General features: G+C 36.4%; 1 protein-coding gene across 1 annotated transcript in view; it reads right to left on the reverse strand.

The window, feature by feature from the left end:
• Positions 1 to 16110, reverse strand: part of LOC103524833 — a 42148-nt gene that overhangs the window by 18321 nt on the left and 7717 nt on the right. Inside the window, exons 6-13 of the mRNA XM_026832402.1 lie at positions 15704 to 15905; positions 13877 to 14137; positions 13395 to 13536; positions 3022 to 3044; positions 2623 to 2890; positions 2010 to 2153; positions 895 to 1077; positions 203 to 463 (exon numbers count right to left, since the gene is read on the reverse strand). Of these exons, the coding sequence (XP_026688203.1) occupies positions 203 to 463; positions 895 to 1077; positions 2010 to 2153; positions 2623 to 2890; positions 3022 to 3044; positions 13395 to 13536; positions 13877 to 14137; positions 15704 to 15905 (1484 nt within the window). The remainder of the gene's footprint in view (positions 1 to 202; positions 464 to 894; positions 1078 to 2009; positions 2154 to 2622; positions 2891 to 3021; positions 3045 to 13394; positions 13537 to 13876; positions 14138 to 15703; positions 15906 to 16110) is intronic.

The raw sequence follows: 16110 nt of genomic DNA on the forward strand, positions 1-16110 counted from the left end.
TTGAATTTAAGGAGGAAGGTTATTTACAATTTTCAATATACGAAAGGCAATACTCGTAATATTTGAAGACTCTAGAGAAAGCAAGTTACCAATTAAAGATTCGAAATTGAAGTACTTTTTTTATTGGTTAGATTTTGGTAGGAAAGATGGTTTAAAAAGATTGTACCTCGAGACACGTTTGGAGTCATCCTCTAAAACTCACTTGGTTTTCAGGTAGTGACACTTTCACCGATTTGTCCGGCTCGTCGCGGGAAGAGGCGGACTGCAAGGATCTTCGACTAGACCCCGAATTGGATCTGGATAGCAGGGGCGGTCTCCGCTTAGTAGCACCTCTACCGGCGAGCAAGTTGTTCAGCAGTGACGGGGATCTGGCGCAGATGAACGCGTGGAATGACGAAACGGTGAACACGCCCAGATTGTTGAGGATGCACTTGGTGTTGCGAGACACGTGAGTGAGCAAACTCTGAAAGCAGATAACGTTCATACGATTACATGATTGTCTAAAGCTGTGTCCACACCTAGTCGACCCCGTCGATAGTCGTCGACTGAAACCGTACACTACCTCGACAACATAGATTCACTTCTTCACATCGATGGTCGATCGACGCTATCGACTATATCTTAAGCTGTGAGGACAGAGCTTAGCACTAGTCTTTGAAGAAGAAGAAAAAAAAAATATTAAAATGATCGAATTTACGGTCCTACGGCTGCTGTGATGAAAGCTTCGAAAATTCCTTTATCAGAGGAGCCCAAGATTTCTATGAGATGTGTACTGCATAAAGTTGCTGTGAAAAAACTTACATTCAATCTTACTGTCAATCACCCTGGAAAGGTACCGCTACCGAACTGCTACTGATGTGAAAGCTGAAAGAAATTGATCTGTAATTTCCTCACCTTAGGATTGGGCAGCTCTCCATTCTGCAGACTGGCCATGTAACATCTCAACCTGAACTGCTCGCAGTGAAGTCTCTCCAAATTCTCCTCCCATTGGGTTATTTGCTCGTTGATTTGCTGTTTGGTTTCTGGTTCTGCCAAAACACTCATTTGGAGATCTGCCATGTGCTTCAACTTGTTGTCCTGAAATCGACAGAGATTTTGAGAAATCCGTACTAACCCAGATTTTGTTGTGAAGAATGAATTTCAGAACGGAAACTGGAAAGCTTCTGATTGCCTTGTTTTGTACGATATTTCACTAAGAGTAATATCAAAGTTTGTTCAAGATTTTGATATTGCAATTAGTTGTTGGAATTAAAATGTATTGGACGATTTAAAGTGGGATTACAAATACCAAGTATTCGAGTTCCGGCAAATTATTTTCATCTACCGAAAAGTTAGGTTTTAAGACCCCCGAATGCTTCGAGGATTATAAAGGATTGTTAGTTTCAAACAATTTCAAAATACAATATTAAAGACTCGGAAGTTATAAGTAGAAATTGAAATGCTAAGATAGAAATGATTTGAATGCGAAATGAAATCTTATGAGAAAAAGTGCAAGTTGCAGAAATTTCGAAATAGGTACAGGCAGGGAAGAAGATTAATGTGGTTTTGGAAAGAAAACAAGAAATGTATAAACGTAACAGGAATTGAGGAAGTGGAAGGCTCAAACAGAAGGATTATAAAGGATTGTTAGTTTCAAACAATTTCATAATACAATATTAAAGACTCGGAAGTTATAAGTAGAAATTGAAATGCTAAGATAGAAATGATTCGAATGCGAAATGAAATCTTATGAGAAAAAGTGCAAGTTGCAGAAATTTCGAAATAGGTACAGGCAGGAAAGAAGATTAATGTGGTTTTGGAAAGAAAACAAGAAATGTACAAACGTAACAGGAATTGAGGAAGGGGAAGGCTCAAATAGATGGAGAGAAATTGTTTTGAGAAGATGTAGGAATACCGAGAGGTTATGCTCAAGATAAAAGAACATTTCTCTTCTCTGAGCCTTATGAGGAGTAGGCTGACAACCGGAAAAGAGGGATTATCTTCCCTCAGGAGAACATGAAATGTCTTACCGAGTCTATTGCTTTTTCCAGACGGAATATTTCCTCCTGGAGTAAATGTAAGGTTCCAGTCTTGCCTCTGTGTCTGGCGAAAGCTGCAGCACAAGCACTGTGAATGCTGTTCACCCAATTCTCCAGCTCGACTTGACAAGGTGCCTGGAAGAAGAGAAAATTCCGTCGTTTTTGATGAAAATATTTCAGAGTTTGGATATTTCCTAGTGTGAAATGGTTATGGTCAAGACTTGTGGCAAGTTTAGTGGATTTAACAGCATAAAAGTAACGCGTATATGGGGCTAAAGATTATCTTCATAATTAACCAAATATGTTGTTCCTCCATGACAATTACTCAAGAAAAAAATCACAAAAGAACTCCAGCTCGACTTGACAAGGTGCCTGGAAGAAGAGAAAATTCCGTCGTTTTTGATGAAAATATTTCAGAGTTTGGATATTTCCTAGTGTGGAATGGTTATGATCAAGACTTGTGGCAAGTTTAGTGGATTTAACAGCATAAAAGTAACGCGTATATGGGGCTAAAGATTATCTACATAATTAACCAAATATGTTGTTCCTCCATGACAATTACTCAAAAAAATCACAAAAGAACTAATAAATGTCCCGCACTTACTTGAAACAAGTAGGCGTCTCCAAAAGCTGTGCTCAGACAGAAGATATAATCCCGCTTCGGGTGTTCTGGTATAGGCTGCATGATGGCACCATCCACGATGATCAAATGTTTAGGGGCTGCATCCACCGACCTCCCTTCTCTCGAATCACAGGGGTAAAATAGGAGCGTTGTGCCTTTGAGACACACCCAATAGCCTTTCCAGCCCCGCTTTCTGGCTAGCTCTATCTGGTGCTTCTTTCTCAGCAACCATTTTTTCACACTGAGGAATCTGTAATAGAGATTGATTGGTGAAATGCTTTCACTCGTAGAACAAACCGCCTATCAATATGTTTGACAATACTATGGAAAGTACTTGTATTTGTCAATAGTTTTGATAATACGCGTCAATGCATATCTCACACCATTTTTTCACACTGAGGAATCTGTAATAGAGATTGATTGGTGAAATGCTTTCACTCGTAGAACAAACCGCCTATCAATATGTTTGTCCATACTATGGAAAGTACTTGTATTTGTCAATAGTTTTGATAATACGCGTCAATGCATATCTCACATCTAATGGAACAACGTTTTTCTTCATTGTTTAGAAATTTGAAGGAGTTACGTTATTCCATTATTAGATGTGCGATATTTTTTCTACGAAAAATATTGTCTATAGGTCCGCACGCAATCGGTATTTTACAATATTGACAAGAAAATTGAGTGTGTGGGAGGTATCCGGATTTAAGCAGCTACTCCTTAAATTCTAAATTTAAAATTTATGGAGGTTGAAGTCGTATACGTTTTTCTTCATTGTTTAGAAATTTGAAGGAGTTACGTTATTCCATTATTAGATGTGCGATATTTTTTCTACGAAAAATATTGTCTCTAGGTCCGCACGCAATCGGTATTTTACAGTATTGACAAGAAAATTGAGTGTGTGGGAGGTATCCGGATTTAAGCAGCTACTCCTTAAATTCTAAATTTAAAATTTATGGAGATTTTTTTTTTTTTTTTTTTTTTTTTTTTTTTTAGGAATGGGGGACCATGTCCCAATTTAAAGATTTTCACTTTTTTGAATTTATTTTTTGTACATTTTGTAACGCAATTCATAAAACTTCAATGTCCCGTCACTCCTTTCATTTCATGATGAATTGCATTCAGCTATTTGATGGAGTATCTACCTCTCTACCTAAATGTCCGTCAACATCAACTGACGTTTTTATGTCAAGCTTGATATGATTGAAAGAAAAATGAAAAAAATTGCTGCAAATAATTAAAGAGATAAAAAAAGCAAAAACGGTACCCATTTATAGCTAAATGTACAGTATACGTATATTACAGTATGTACATAGGGAACGTATACAAAGTACGGAAAAATATTTGAATTGGACCTTTTTGTTGTCATAAAAGTTAAAATATTTCCTCAGAAGCAAGCTCCCTGAATTCGTCAACGGTTAAAAAAGAGTAAAATCCCTTTGATATGGGAATCACCTAATTTGCAATCTCCATAATACATATCTCTTCCATTTCACGATAAAAATAGAAAGTAAAAAGACCTTCCATTGACTTTGAAATTCAGCGGCCATTTCCGATTAGTCCAACCAACCACAAACGTTCCTGTCACTCGGTAGAAATGGATGTATTTTCTGGAGCGTTAAAAAAGAAAATTGGGGATTTTCCCGAGACATGTGGAAAGCAGAGTGACGGTAATTGAATTATTTCTATTTGAAATACATGTACCTATAGGGTTTACTAAAGTTGCAAGTTTTGTGTTTCATGTTTCAATTGCGGCTGAACTTTTACAACGAAAGAGAAAAGTTCCTGTTATTTTATGTAATAGATACCTAGGGGCTTGGAAGCATAGGTACCTATATTGTTCTATACTCTGGCTTCTGACCTAAGGGTGTACAATATTGCAATGAGACCTGTTCTAATAGGATATCCTAGTCTAATGTCCAGCTGAAAGTTTTATAGATTTAGAGGGGGCAAACGGACTTTTTTTGGCAGTTTTTCTTGACTTGTGACCTAAGGGTGTACAATATTGCAATGAGACCTGTTCTAATAGGATATCCTAGTCTAATGTCCAGCTGAAAGTTTTATAGATTTAGAAGGGGCAAACGGACTTTTTTTGGCAGTTTTTCTTGACTTAGAACTATCAAAAGAGAAATCAAAGGTTCAAAGTAAAAGTGTTATTGAAGGTATCCGCAATATTTTTTCGTCAAGAGAAAGATTCTTATTATCAGTCGTCACTGATTTTCTCTTTCTCATTATTTTGTTGGAAAGCAGGAGAAACTTCATTTCAGCACCGGATTTCCCCAATGAACTATCCACTCTTCGAGAAATATTACATGAACAATAATTGAACGGAAAAGCATAATGTTAGGTGAAGTTCGTAGCAGCCATGTGGGAATATAGGGTATTGAAAATTATAAACAGAAACTAGGTACCTATAGGTATACTTAGATATATTTTTTGTCGGCGAAAAATCCATAGTGGATAAAAACAAGTACTGATAATAAGTTGCATTCCAGAATTCTATGATAAGACATCGGGAAACTACGTGAAATTTTTTCCATTATTTTACCATCTAGGTATTTTTCCATTTTGGAAAATCACCTAAAATAAATACCCAATCTATTTGCAAATAAACAACCTCTGAAAATGAGAACAAAACCGGATTTAATCCTAGTTTTGAGTGGGAGGTGTTTTAAAAATATTTTTGAAATAATAAGTTAACGAATTATTTTTTTTAGAAAACTATCAATTTTTTTCCAAACCTACTGAAAAAAGCACAACTTTCGCGAAAACTTTGAGCTTTTAGGAGAGCAGCTTGAGTACTGAGAAACTGAGCAAACGTGAAGGATTTTTATTTCTTTCGAAGATTTTAGTTTTCCGCAAGAGAGCATTGTGTATGCAGGAGCATTTTGTTATTATCACTATTATCTATATCGCCAGCAGTATTATTATTATTGCTTACTTCTACTTATTATTATCATTTTCATGTATATATTTTACCCTACATAGCTTTTCCCGTTTCTCTCTATTTACATTTTAGCCTAGTTATATTTTCTATTTCCCTGGAGAGTGAAGATAAAACTTGTGAAACTGTGCAGAACAGAGAGCAGAGGTCACAGAAGTGGTTTAGCCAATGTCCAGTAATAGGCGGCTTAGTCAAGGCGAGAAAATGTTAGGGGGAAACTGTATTTCGTCCAATTATGAAAGGTCATTTCTTGTTACTCATTCTCTCTTTATTGATGGTCAATTCTCGTGTCTCCTAATCACATGGAGGTTACCAATCTTATCCAATAGCTTTGAACAGCCCAGGATTTATTACGTCGCATTTTAATCTTACTACATCTCAACACCAGGTACCTACTGGCAAAAATTGGGAGCGATATCATTTCCTCGATTTATGTTATGTTGACACGCGAAGTTGTGACCAGAAAGGCTACGTGAATGATAAAATATTTAATATCATTATATTTTCCCTGCAACGGCCAAAACTGAACCAACCCAAACGGCTCTAGGCGTCATCCACTGTTGAACATAGAATGCAGGCAAAATAAAGAACCTTCCAAGAGGCGAACATAGTGAAAGATGTTGAAATGAAATTCTAAAGCAATATAATAAAAACGTCACTTGTCAAAGAACGTGGAGCACAAAAGAACAAGGGCTTCTTGTTGATCGCACCTAATGAAAAGTGAAGGTTTGAAAATGAAGGTTTGATATCCGAGAGCTCTTTAGAAGTGTATGAAGCCGAAAAAAAATGAGAAAAACGAGAAAACAAAAGAATTTCCTCGGAAAAAAATTAGAATGACTGAAAAATATACTTTTTTTCTTCCTTTGTTAGGAGAAATCTTTTATATTCTACAACAATGCATTCAGGTCAGGGAAGCAATTTTGTTTGACATAGGTCAATCCAGCTTGGCTATGTCTCTTACACAGCTAGATGAAAGCTCTATCAGGTAGTTAGTACGGAGAAATCTTTTATATTCTACAACAATGCATTCAGGTCAGGGAAGCAATTTTGTTTGACATAGGTCAATCCAGCTTGGCTATGTCTCCTACAGAGCTAGATGAAAGCTCTATCAGGTAGTTCGTATTTACTGAGAGCTCTAGATGCTGTGGTAGGAAGTCTTTAAAAAGAGGTCGAGTGACTTAAAACTCAACCCTCAAGTTGCAGGTGCAAAAACCGACCCCGGTCTAGGTTCGTAGAAAATTTCCGTTGTACCTAATTATTTTTTTTACTTTGATGTTTTTTTCTTTTTTCCTTCGAGACATTGTTCTGTTTCTTGTCTAATAGTTATTACGTCATATTTTCAAAATTAATGATTAATCCTAACTACTAATTTGTCTAATTTTAACTACTTTGCTTCTGTCATAGCTTCAGTTCGATTCTTCACACATTTGATGTGGGATATCAAAGGTCTAAAGAAGTCGTATGAACAGGTTGACAGCTATGTGACTATGTGGGAATGAAAGTTGCCGGAATACGAATGGGAGGGTGGGAGAAGGAAGTAGAAGGAAAAATTGGGATGGATGGGAAATGGAAGTACTGTTGGAATGAGGATCTACGTGAGGATTTATGATAAATCCTTCTCACGTAGGTGACTTGAAAAGCTAACACGTAACGCTCACCCTACCTGAGCAGGAAAATTTGATGAAAAGTGGGATGAGCAGCTAGGAATTCAGTAGGGTTGATTAGGTGTGAGGACTTATGAAATTCAAAATATGTATGGAATGTTTGCCTGAAATGTCCTCCCCTTATATCATATCCTACCTTGGTAGCTTAGTGGTCAAGCCCTCGCCTGGTAATCAGGAACTCTCGGATTCTTATCTCATCCGAGGAATGGAATTTCATTTTCAAATGTTTGAAAATTCGACCACAATGATAGGATGGAATATCTTGACTTAGAACTATCAAAAGAGAAATCAAAGGTTCAAAGTAAAAGTGTTATTGAAGGTATCCGCAATATTTTTTCGTCAAGAGAAAGATTCTTATTATCAGTCGTCACTGATTTTCTCTTTCTCATTATTTTGTTGGAAAGCAGGAGAAACTTCATTTCAGCACCGGATTTCCCCAATGAACTATCCACTCTTCGAGAAATATTACATGAACAATAATTGAACGGAAAAGCATAATGTTAGGTGAAGTTCGTAGCAGCCATGTGGGAATATAGGGTATTGAAAATTATAAACAGAAACTAGGTACCTATAGGTATACTTAGATATATTTTTTGTCGGCGAAAAATCCATAGTGGATAAAAACAAGTACTGATAATAAGTTGCATTCCAGAATTCTATGATAAGACATCGGGAAACTACGTGAAATTTTTTCCATTATTTTACCATCTAGGTATTTTTCCATTTTGGAAAATCACCTAAAATAAATACCCAATCTATTTGCAAATAAACAACCTCTGAAAATGAGAACAAAACCGGATTTAATCCTAGTTTTGAGTGGGAGGTGTTTTAAAAATATTTTTGAAATAATAAGTTAACGAATTATTTTTTTTAGAAAACTATCAATTTTTTTCCAAACCTACTGAAAAAAGCACAACTTTCGCGAAAACTTTGAGCTTTTAGGAGAGCAGCTTGAGTACTGAGAAACTGAGCAAACGTGAAGGATTTTTATTTCTTTCGAAGATTTTAGTTTTCCGCAAGAGAGCATTGTGTATGCAGGAGCATTTTGTTATTATCACTATTATCTATATCGCCAGCAGTATTATTATTATTGCTTACTTCTACTTATTATTATCATTTTCATGTATATATTTTACCCTACATAGCTTTTCCCGTTTCTCTCTATTTACATTTTAGCCTAGTTATATTTTCTATTTCCCTGGAGAGTGAAGATAAAACTTGTGAAACTGTGCAGAACAGAGAGCAGAGGTCACAGAAGTGGTTTAGCCAATGTCCAGTAATAGGCGGCTTAGTCAAGGCGAGAAAATGTTAGGGGGAAACTGTATTTCGTCCAATTATGAAAGGTCATTTCTTGTTACTCATTCTCTCTTTATTGATGGTCAATTCTCGTGTCTCCTAATCACATGGAGGTTACCAATCTTATCCAATAGGAATGTTTGCCTGAAATGTCCTCCCCTTATATCATATCCTACCTTGGTAGCTTAGTGGTCAAGCCCTCGCCTGGTAATCAGGAACTCTTGGATTCTTATCTCATCCGAGGAATGGAATTTCATTTTCAAATGTTTGAAAATTCGACCACAATGATAGGATGGAATATAGGAGATATTATAGGGCCATGAGAAATATAAGATTTGTTAAAACACAATTATTAGAAAAAATGTTCAATATCAAAAATATCTATGTTGAAAAACAGGATAGAAAAGAAATAGTGAAAGTTCAAAGTTCAAGGCGACTTCTTGGGTAAAAGGACTCTTTTCATTTGAGCAATAGAACAGAATTTAAGCTTTATCAATGTGCAAACATAAAAGAACACAAAAATAAATAAATAATAATCCTCCCAATGGTCAGTAAGTCACGACTATAAGCATTTTGATGTCTTTACTTTTTCCATTATTTATTTTATTTTTGGTCGATTTATTTATTTTTTGCACCTCGGAAAGTGCATTATATTATATCAAGGCACATTCTTTCACATCCACATCAAGGCACACTCTTTTTGGGAACGGAAAGTTAGAAAATTTCCGACCCGGCCGGGATTTGAACTCAACACTTCGGTTTGAAAGTCCGTGCTTTCAACCACTTGACCACAGAGGTGGGGTGTAGTATACTGGTCATTAGTCACAAAAGATCTAATCAGGTCGCAGTGACTGAACGTAATAGCCGAAAGGGTGATGACAAAATAGGGAAAATATCTCTTTTATCAGTCATACATGACTGTTTAACAGGGATGACGCCTAGAGCCGTTTGGGTTGGTTCAGTTTTGGCCGTTGCAGGGAAAATATAATGATATTAAATATTTTATCATTCACGTAGCCTTTCTGGTCACAACTTCGCGTGTCAACATAACATAAATCGAGGAAATGATATCGCTCCCAATTTTTGCCAGTAGGTACCTGGTGTTGAGATGTAGTAAGATTAAAATGCGACGTAATAAATCCTGGGCTGTTCAAAGGTATTGGATAAGATTGGTAACCTCAATGTGATTAGGAGACAAGAGAATTGACCATCAATAGACAATGAGTAACAAGAAACGACCTTTCATAATTGGACGAAATACAGTTTAGACCTAAGCTCTGTAGGAGACATAGCCAAGCTGGATTGACCTATGTCAAACAAAATTGCTTCCCTGACCTGAATGCATTGTTGTAGAATATAAAAGATTTCTCCTAACAAAGGAAGAAAAAAAGTATATTTTTCAGTCATTCTAATTTTTTTCCGAGGAAATTCTTTTGTTTTCTCGTTTTTCTCATTTTTTTTCGGCTTCATACACTTCTAAAGAGCTCTCGGATATCAAACCTTCATTTTCAAACCTTCACTTTTCATTAGGTGCGATCAACAAGAAGCCCTTGTTCTTTTGTGCTCCACGTTCTTTGACAAGTGACGTTTTTATTATATTGCTTTAGAATTTCATTTCAACATCTTTCACTATGTTCGCCTCTTGGAAGGTTCTTTATTTTGCCTGCATTCTATGTTCAACAGTGGATGACGCCTAGAGCCGTTTGGGTTGGTTCAGTTTTGGCCGTTGCAGGGAAAATATAATGATATTAAATATTTTATCATTCACGTAGGTACAAGGTCTAAAACATACCTTCAAACCCTCCATCCAAATGGGAGACCAATTCTCGTACAAACTGACAAGGAATGAATATCAAATGGCTGTCATGCGAGAACGGTATAAAGTTTCAAACACTCAGAGCCAGGAAAGAGATTGTAGTTACAGGTGTGAAAGAAAAAAAAATAAAGGTCTAAAACATACCTTCAAACCCTCCATCCAAATGGGAGACCAATTCTCGTACAAACTGACAAGGAATGAATATCAAATGGCTGTTATGCGAGAACGGTATAAAGTTTCAAACACTCAGAGCCAGGAAAGAGATTGTAGTTACAGGTGTGAAAGAAAAAAAAAAATAATAATAATAATAGGTAAATATGAAAAAAAGAAGCTTCAGAAGCATGCATAACTCAAGAGTGAGTACATTAGCGCAAGAAGTAATGTAAGGATTGCAAGGCAAAAGGCGAAAATATATTCCAACAAAACGTGAGAAGGCGTTAGCATAGTACATACAACTGACATTCCTGTCTTTCTTCTGCATAACTCAAGAGTGAGTACATTAGCGCAAGAAGTAATGTAAGGATTGCAAGGCAAAAGGCGAAAATATATTCCAACAAAACGTGAAAAGGCGTTAGCCTAGTACATACAACTGACATTCCTGTCTTTCTTCTTGTGTATTCTCGACTCTTTTCTACTTATCGTTATCATTCTCTCTTTTATTTTATTCCTTCTTTATGCTCTTCTTCGTGTACTTAATTTTGCCTACCTATGTACCTATTTTTATTATTATTATTTTCCCCTCATTTCCTCTTCCATATCTATTCCGTATGCTGTTATCAAGGGAGATTCAAGTATATGATGAATATATCAAGAAGATACCAAAAATCCCAAGAATAGAGATCAAAACACTAAAATGGTGGAGATGCCAAAACACTATGTACGAACAACAAAAATTTAAAATAATGGTGTTTCCTTTCAGTTTACACTCTCATTATTAGTTTTTTCTTCAGTTGCTTATTCGTTCCATTTTTTTTCACTTTTAATATTTTTGATAATATTAAACTACCAAATTGGTGGAGATGTCAATACTCCAATTTATCGGAGATACCAAAATAATATAATAGTGGAGATGCAAAAATACCAAAATATACATAGCTGTTACTGTAGCTCTTTTAGGAACACTGTAGGTACAAGTGCTTTATTGTATTTTAAGAGCAAACTAAAGCTTTCTACTAACCTCCCCCTATTCCTTTCAGTTTACACTCTCATTATTAGTTTTTTCTTCAGATGCTTATTCGTTCCATTTTTTTTTTTTCACTTTTAATATTTTTCAATCTGAATAAACTTTTTCAACTTCTTTTTTCAAGTGTTTACTTAGAGTTTTCAGGAACTAATAAAACATAGATATTTTTTAAACATCTACGTTTTATTTTTATTTTTATTTTTTATTTTTTTTTTTTTCATAAATTTATTTTAAGAGAACAAATAGACATTTCCGTCTTTTACTTTTTCGTCCGATTAGCTAAGAACGGGAAGAGAGAAAAAAGTTTACATAATTGTGAAACTTGAAAAAATATAGTACATGCAATGCAAAAACTATGAATTAATGAAATTTAAATCCCCACTAAATGAGTTGTGAAATAAAACTTCCAAAGTTTCCTCTGTAAACGGCTTGGCGTAAGATTTAGCTATGTACTGGGCTATGCTGTGACAGGCTAGGCTTTTAGAGTTAATTTATTGTTTGTATAGTCTGAACGCCGATCCCGTCGGAACACAAGAAGGAGAAGAATTAATAAAAATTCCCAAGTATTTTTACTTTCTATTAATATTATTTCTTGACTGTGGTGAATGAGGACAGTTATTTTATACATATCATAGAACGCAGCTTCCCTAGCTTACAGAGAGACAACGCCCCTACCTATCAATACTCGTACGTATAAATGGAACTACGACTTTCATACCTACGTATAAGTAGGGCTTTATTTAGACTGTCAGCATAGACCAAGTTGTTCCTTTATACTAACAGTAGAACAGAAAAAAATCGTAAGTAAATTTAATTTGGGGTGGTCGAACCATGACCTACCACGTATAAAACCGATCGAAACCAGGTATAAGACCTCTCGAAAGGAAGATAAATCTTGTGTGAACATCACACGACTTTCCTTATCCTATTGAATGATGCTTCTTTGGGTGTTCATCTATTGTAACTTTTACAATATCTCTAACCGTTTAGTCAGTATAGCTGAAAACCACCGAAAAGCGGTCGAAAGCCGCCAAAAAGCGGTCAAAATACCGCCATCCGCAGCACCTATCTTAACTAAAAGTTTTGTGTTACATCCTTGTCACATTTGTGGAGTACATACCAAATTTCAAGTCTCTAGCTCATACCGTTCCCGAGATATTATTGAATTACACCGAAAACCGCTAAAAAGCGGCCGAAATGCCGCCAAGCGTTGCACCGATCTTAACCAAAAGTTTCGTGTCGCATCCTTGTCACATTTGACAGCTGCATGCCAATTCAAGTCTCTAGCTCTTACCGTTCTCGAGATATTATGTTTACAGACAGACAAACGGACCAATGGCTGAAACTTTGTATTTAGGCTCTATGGACCTCAAAACGTGTTTTGGCACTAAAAACTGACCATCGAAAATCTGACCCGATTACATTACTTAAATTACTTTCCTTCCTATAGGATAAAAAAAGTAAAAAGTAAAGGTATAGAAAACTTCAAAACAATGCAATTTTTAAAAACTTATTCATTGGCCTAGCTATGTATGTTCCATTCAAAGGCTTCGTGGAACCTCGAAATTATTCTGCAAATCTTTCCATAAATATGTATAAAATCGGCGGATTGAAACTGCAATTCAGAAATAATGAAGTGTCAACAATGCAATTTTTAAAAACTTATTCATTGGCCTAGCTATGTATGTTCCATTCAAAGGCTTCGTGGAACCTCGAAATTATTCTGCAAGTCTTTCCATAAATATGTATAAAGTCGGCGGATTAAAACTGCAATTCAGAAATAATGAAGTGTCTATACAGTAAATAAATGAATAGTAAATTTTGTTTCATCAATGAACAAATTTCTCATGCTCTACGATTGTACAGGGGATGTCTTACCTCAGAAGAAGTCAAATAGCAAAGCCTGGAATCTGTGCTTTCAATTGAAGTTTGTTGAGTGATTCCGTAGCGAGATTCTCTATCACTGGTGTAGTCAGAGCGTAAGCTGTCTTGTCTGAAATCAAACCAAAGAACCGTCTTGTTAAACCAATATGTCACTAAGTTTTAATGTCATAACCAAATCAACATTAATTCTAAGTAAAACCAACAACCGGATGGTTTTTTAAACCAATTAAACAACGGTCAAAATTAATGAAAGGACTCAAAGTGGCAAATATCCACGTAACTCTATATTTCAAACAGTATTTAGTCGTTATTAGCTCCAAAAGTGGGTGGAAGTATTAAATCTCCACCTAATTATATCAAGCAGATTGCTTTGGAAATGCATATCAGTCTATTTTTCCTTACACCACTTGTGAAACCAAAAGGATCTTTCTGAAAGACTTATCACTCACCTTTGTTCCAACGAATTCGTGCGTACGGACTTGTAGCCGCTGTCGTTCAGGCTATTCTCGTTTCGTAGCGACGGCAACGAATCCCAAGCCGAAGATCGTTTGCTTCGTGAATGGTCGGAGTGGTAGTTGGACACACTCAGACCAGAAGTGGCACTGCCCATGGTGGAACTGCCGGACCGCCAGCCGTCACTGTGGCGAAACCATTGTGCGCGGGCAGACTCACCCAGACAGGAGGCGCATCGGTTGTAATCGTTTCTCATTCTGGACACGGGGATAGAATAGAATTATACCTCATTTGCACTGTCAGGATGAGACTGAAAAGTCCCTTTACCCCCGCAGTCTAAATAAGGTCTTATGTAATCGTTTATCATTCTGGACACAGGAATATAAACAGAGTAGAATGTTCAGAGTGAGAAAGGAGAAGATCAGAGAAACTGTGAAAAATTTTAGGAGCTTAACCCTTGCCCCAAGGGATGGGAGAATCTGTGGAAGTAGGGCCATTAGGAAGGAAAATACAAGAGAGTAGACTGAGATTGTTTGGACATGTGGAGTGGCGAGAGTTACATAGGTAAAACAGTAGAGAAAATAGCCATACAGGGGAAGAGAAAGAGAAGGAGACCAAAACTGAGGTGGAGAGATAAGGTTGAGGAAGACTTGAGAGAAAAGGAATGGAGAAGGGAGGAGGCATTAATAGATTGGAGGGTATGGAGGGGTAGGATAAAGGAGGGTAACGCCGACCCCAAATAAGATTGGGAAAAGATGTAGTAAAAGAAAAAGAAGGCAAAAATGGGATACGAAAAAAAACTGTGAATTACGTAAGATTTTAAATGGTGTTTTTCCAAGATGTGCGTACACATACTTACAAACTTATTTAGGTTGAATATGAATCATGAGTATGATTACACATTTGGCGATTTATTTTAATATTATTATCCGTAAATTTGAACAATATGGGCACTCAATGTTATTCCGCAAGTAAACTTCAAATTACAAAATTGTATTTCATAAATAAATTATAAATACTTTCGAGAAAGGAATGGACAATGGAATAATTTTTGGAAAAGTCTGGCAAAACAAACTAACGGCTGATTTAATCATTTGACTAATTTCGTCTTTGAGGTGTTCTGTTGTTATCAGATCAAAAAGTGTAAGAACGAAAGAAGGGGCAAGTAAAAGCAAACAATGGTTATGCAAAGTGCAGTGCTGAGCAAATTTAATTATTATTGGAAAAACCCGTTACAGACAGTCAAACAAATTAACAGTCAATAAAATAAATTAAGGGTGATAAACTGATAAAGGAATCAAGTCTGGGCCACATTTCGAAAAGTCGATCCTGTTGGATTAGGCATTCCAATATCTCATTTTAACCACCAACCTCAGTGGTGCAGTTGTTAACGCGTTGGACTTTGGATCTGGAGGTTGGTGGTTCGAGTCCAAGTCATGTCATGAAATTTATCTAGGTGAAATAATCGGGGAACGATGTTTGTGACAAGCATTTAAATATGCTTAACACAATTAAAATTCCTTTTTTTTTTTTTTTATCTCATTTTAACCAAGCACTCAATGATATCTACCCAATGACAAAAGTTGCGTGTTACAAAACATTCGGTCTGTGTCGTAGCATACCCATCCCGTAGTATGCCTCTCATCAGATGAGCGAGAAGAGACACAATACTTCCCATGAAGGTGCTGGGTCAACACGAGAACACCAGAAAGTAACCCGTTAAAATCTTTGCAATAGAAAAACCTACAAAAAGTTAGAAATTTTGTAGATGGTGGGATTCGAGCCCACTATTGGTGGAATTTTTGATAGGTTCCCAGTATTACCTTGGTGCATTCTGATCACTCAAGTATCCCTTGTCCCTCTCTCTGTCGCTCATGTAGCCTCGCTCTCTCATCAGTTCGTTCCGATCGCTGTAGTAACCTTCTCTATCACGGATGGCAGCACTACTGGCGGGTCGTTCAAAACTGCTGTTGTTCTTGTTGTTCGGCAGAGTCGAAGATTTCCCGAGGGTTCCGTTGGGTGCTCCTGGAAAAATAGAACCAGAAATGCCGTTTTTATGCCGTTCGAAGTGGTATCTTAGTTTTCTTTCATTGAAGTAGTATTCGTATTTCCATACAACCCAATAGTTAAAATGGACCTTCACAAAGTTACCGAGTTTTCAATCAAATATTTCTCTCATTGGTTCTACGAAAAGGTAGCTCAATATTCACTCAAAATCTCTATGGTGCGA

The sequence above is a fragment of the Diaphorina citri genome, unplaced genomic scaffold, assembly GCF_000475195.1.
Source record: "Diaphorina citri unplaced genomic scaffold, Diaci psyllid genome assembly version 1.1 scaffold1, whole genome shotgun sequence".
In the NCBI taxonomy this organism is placed as follows: domain Eukaryota; kingdom Metazoa; phylum Arthropoda; class Insecta; order Hemiptera; family Psyllidae; genus Diaphorina; species Diaphorina citri.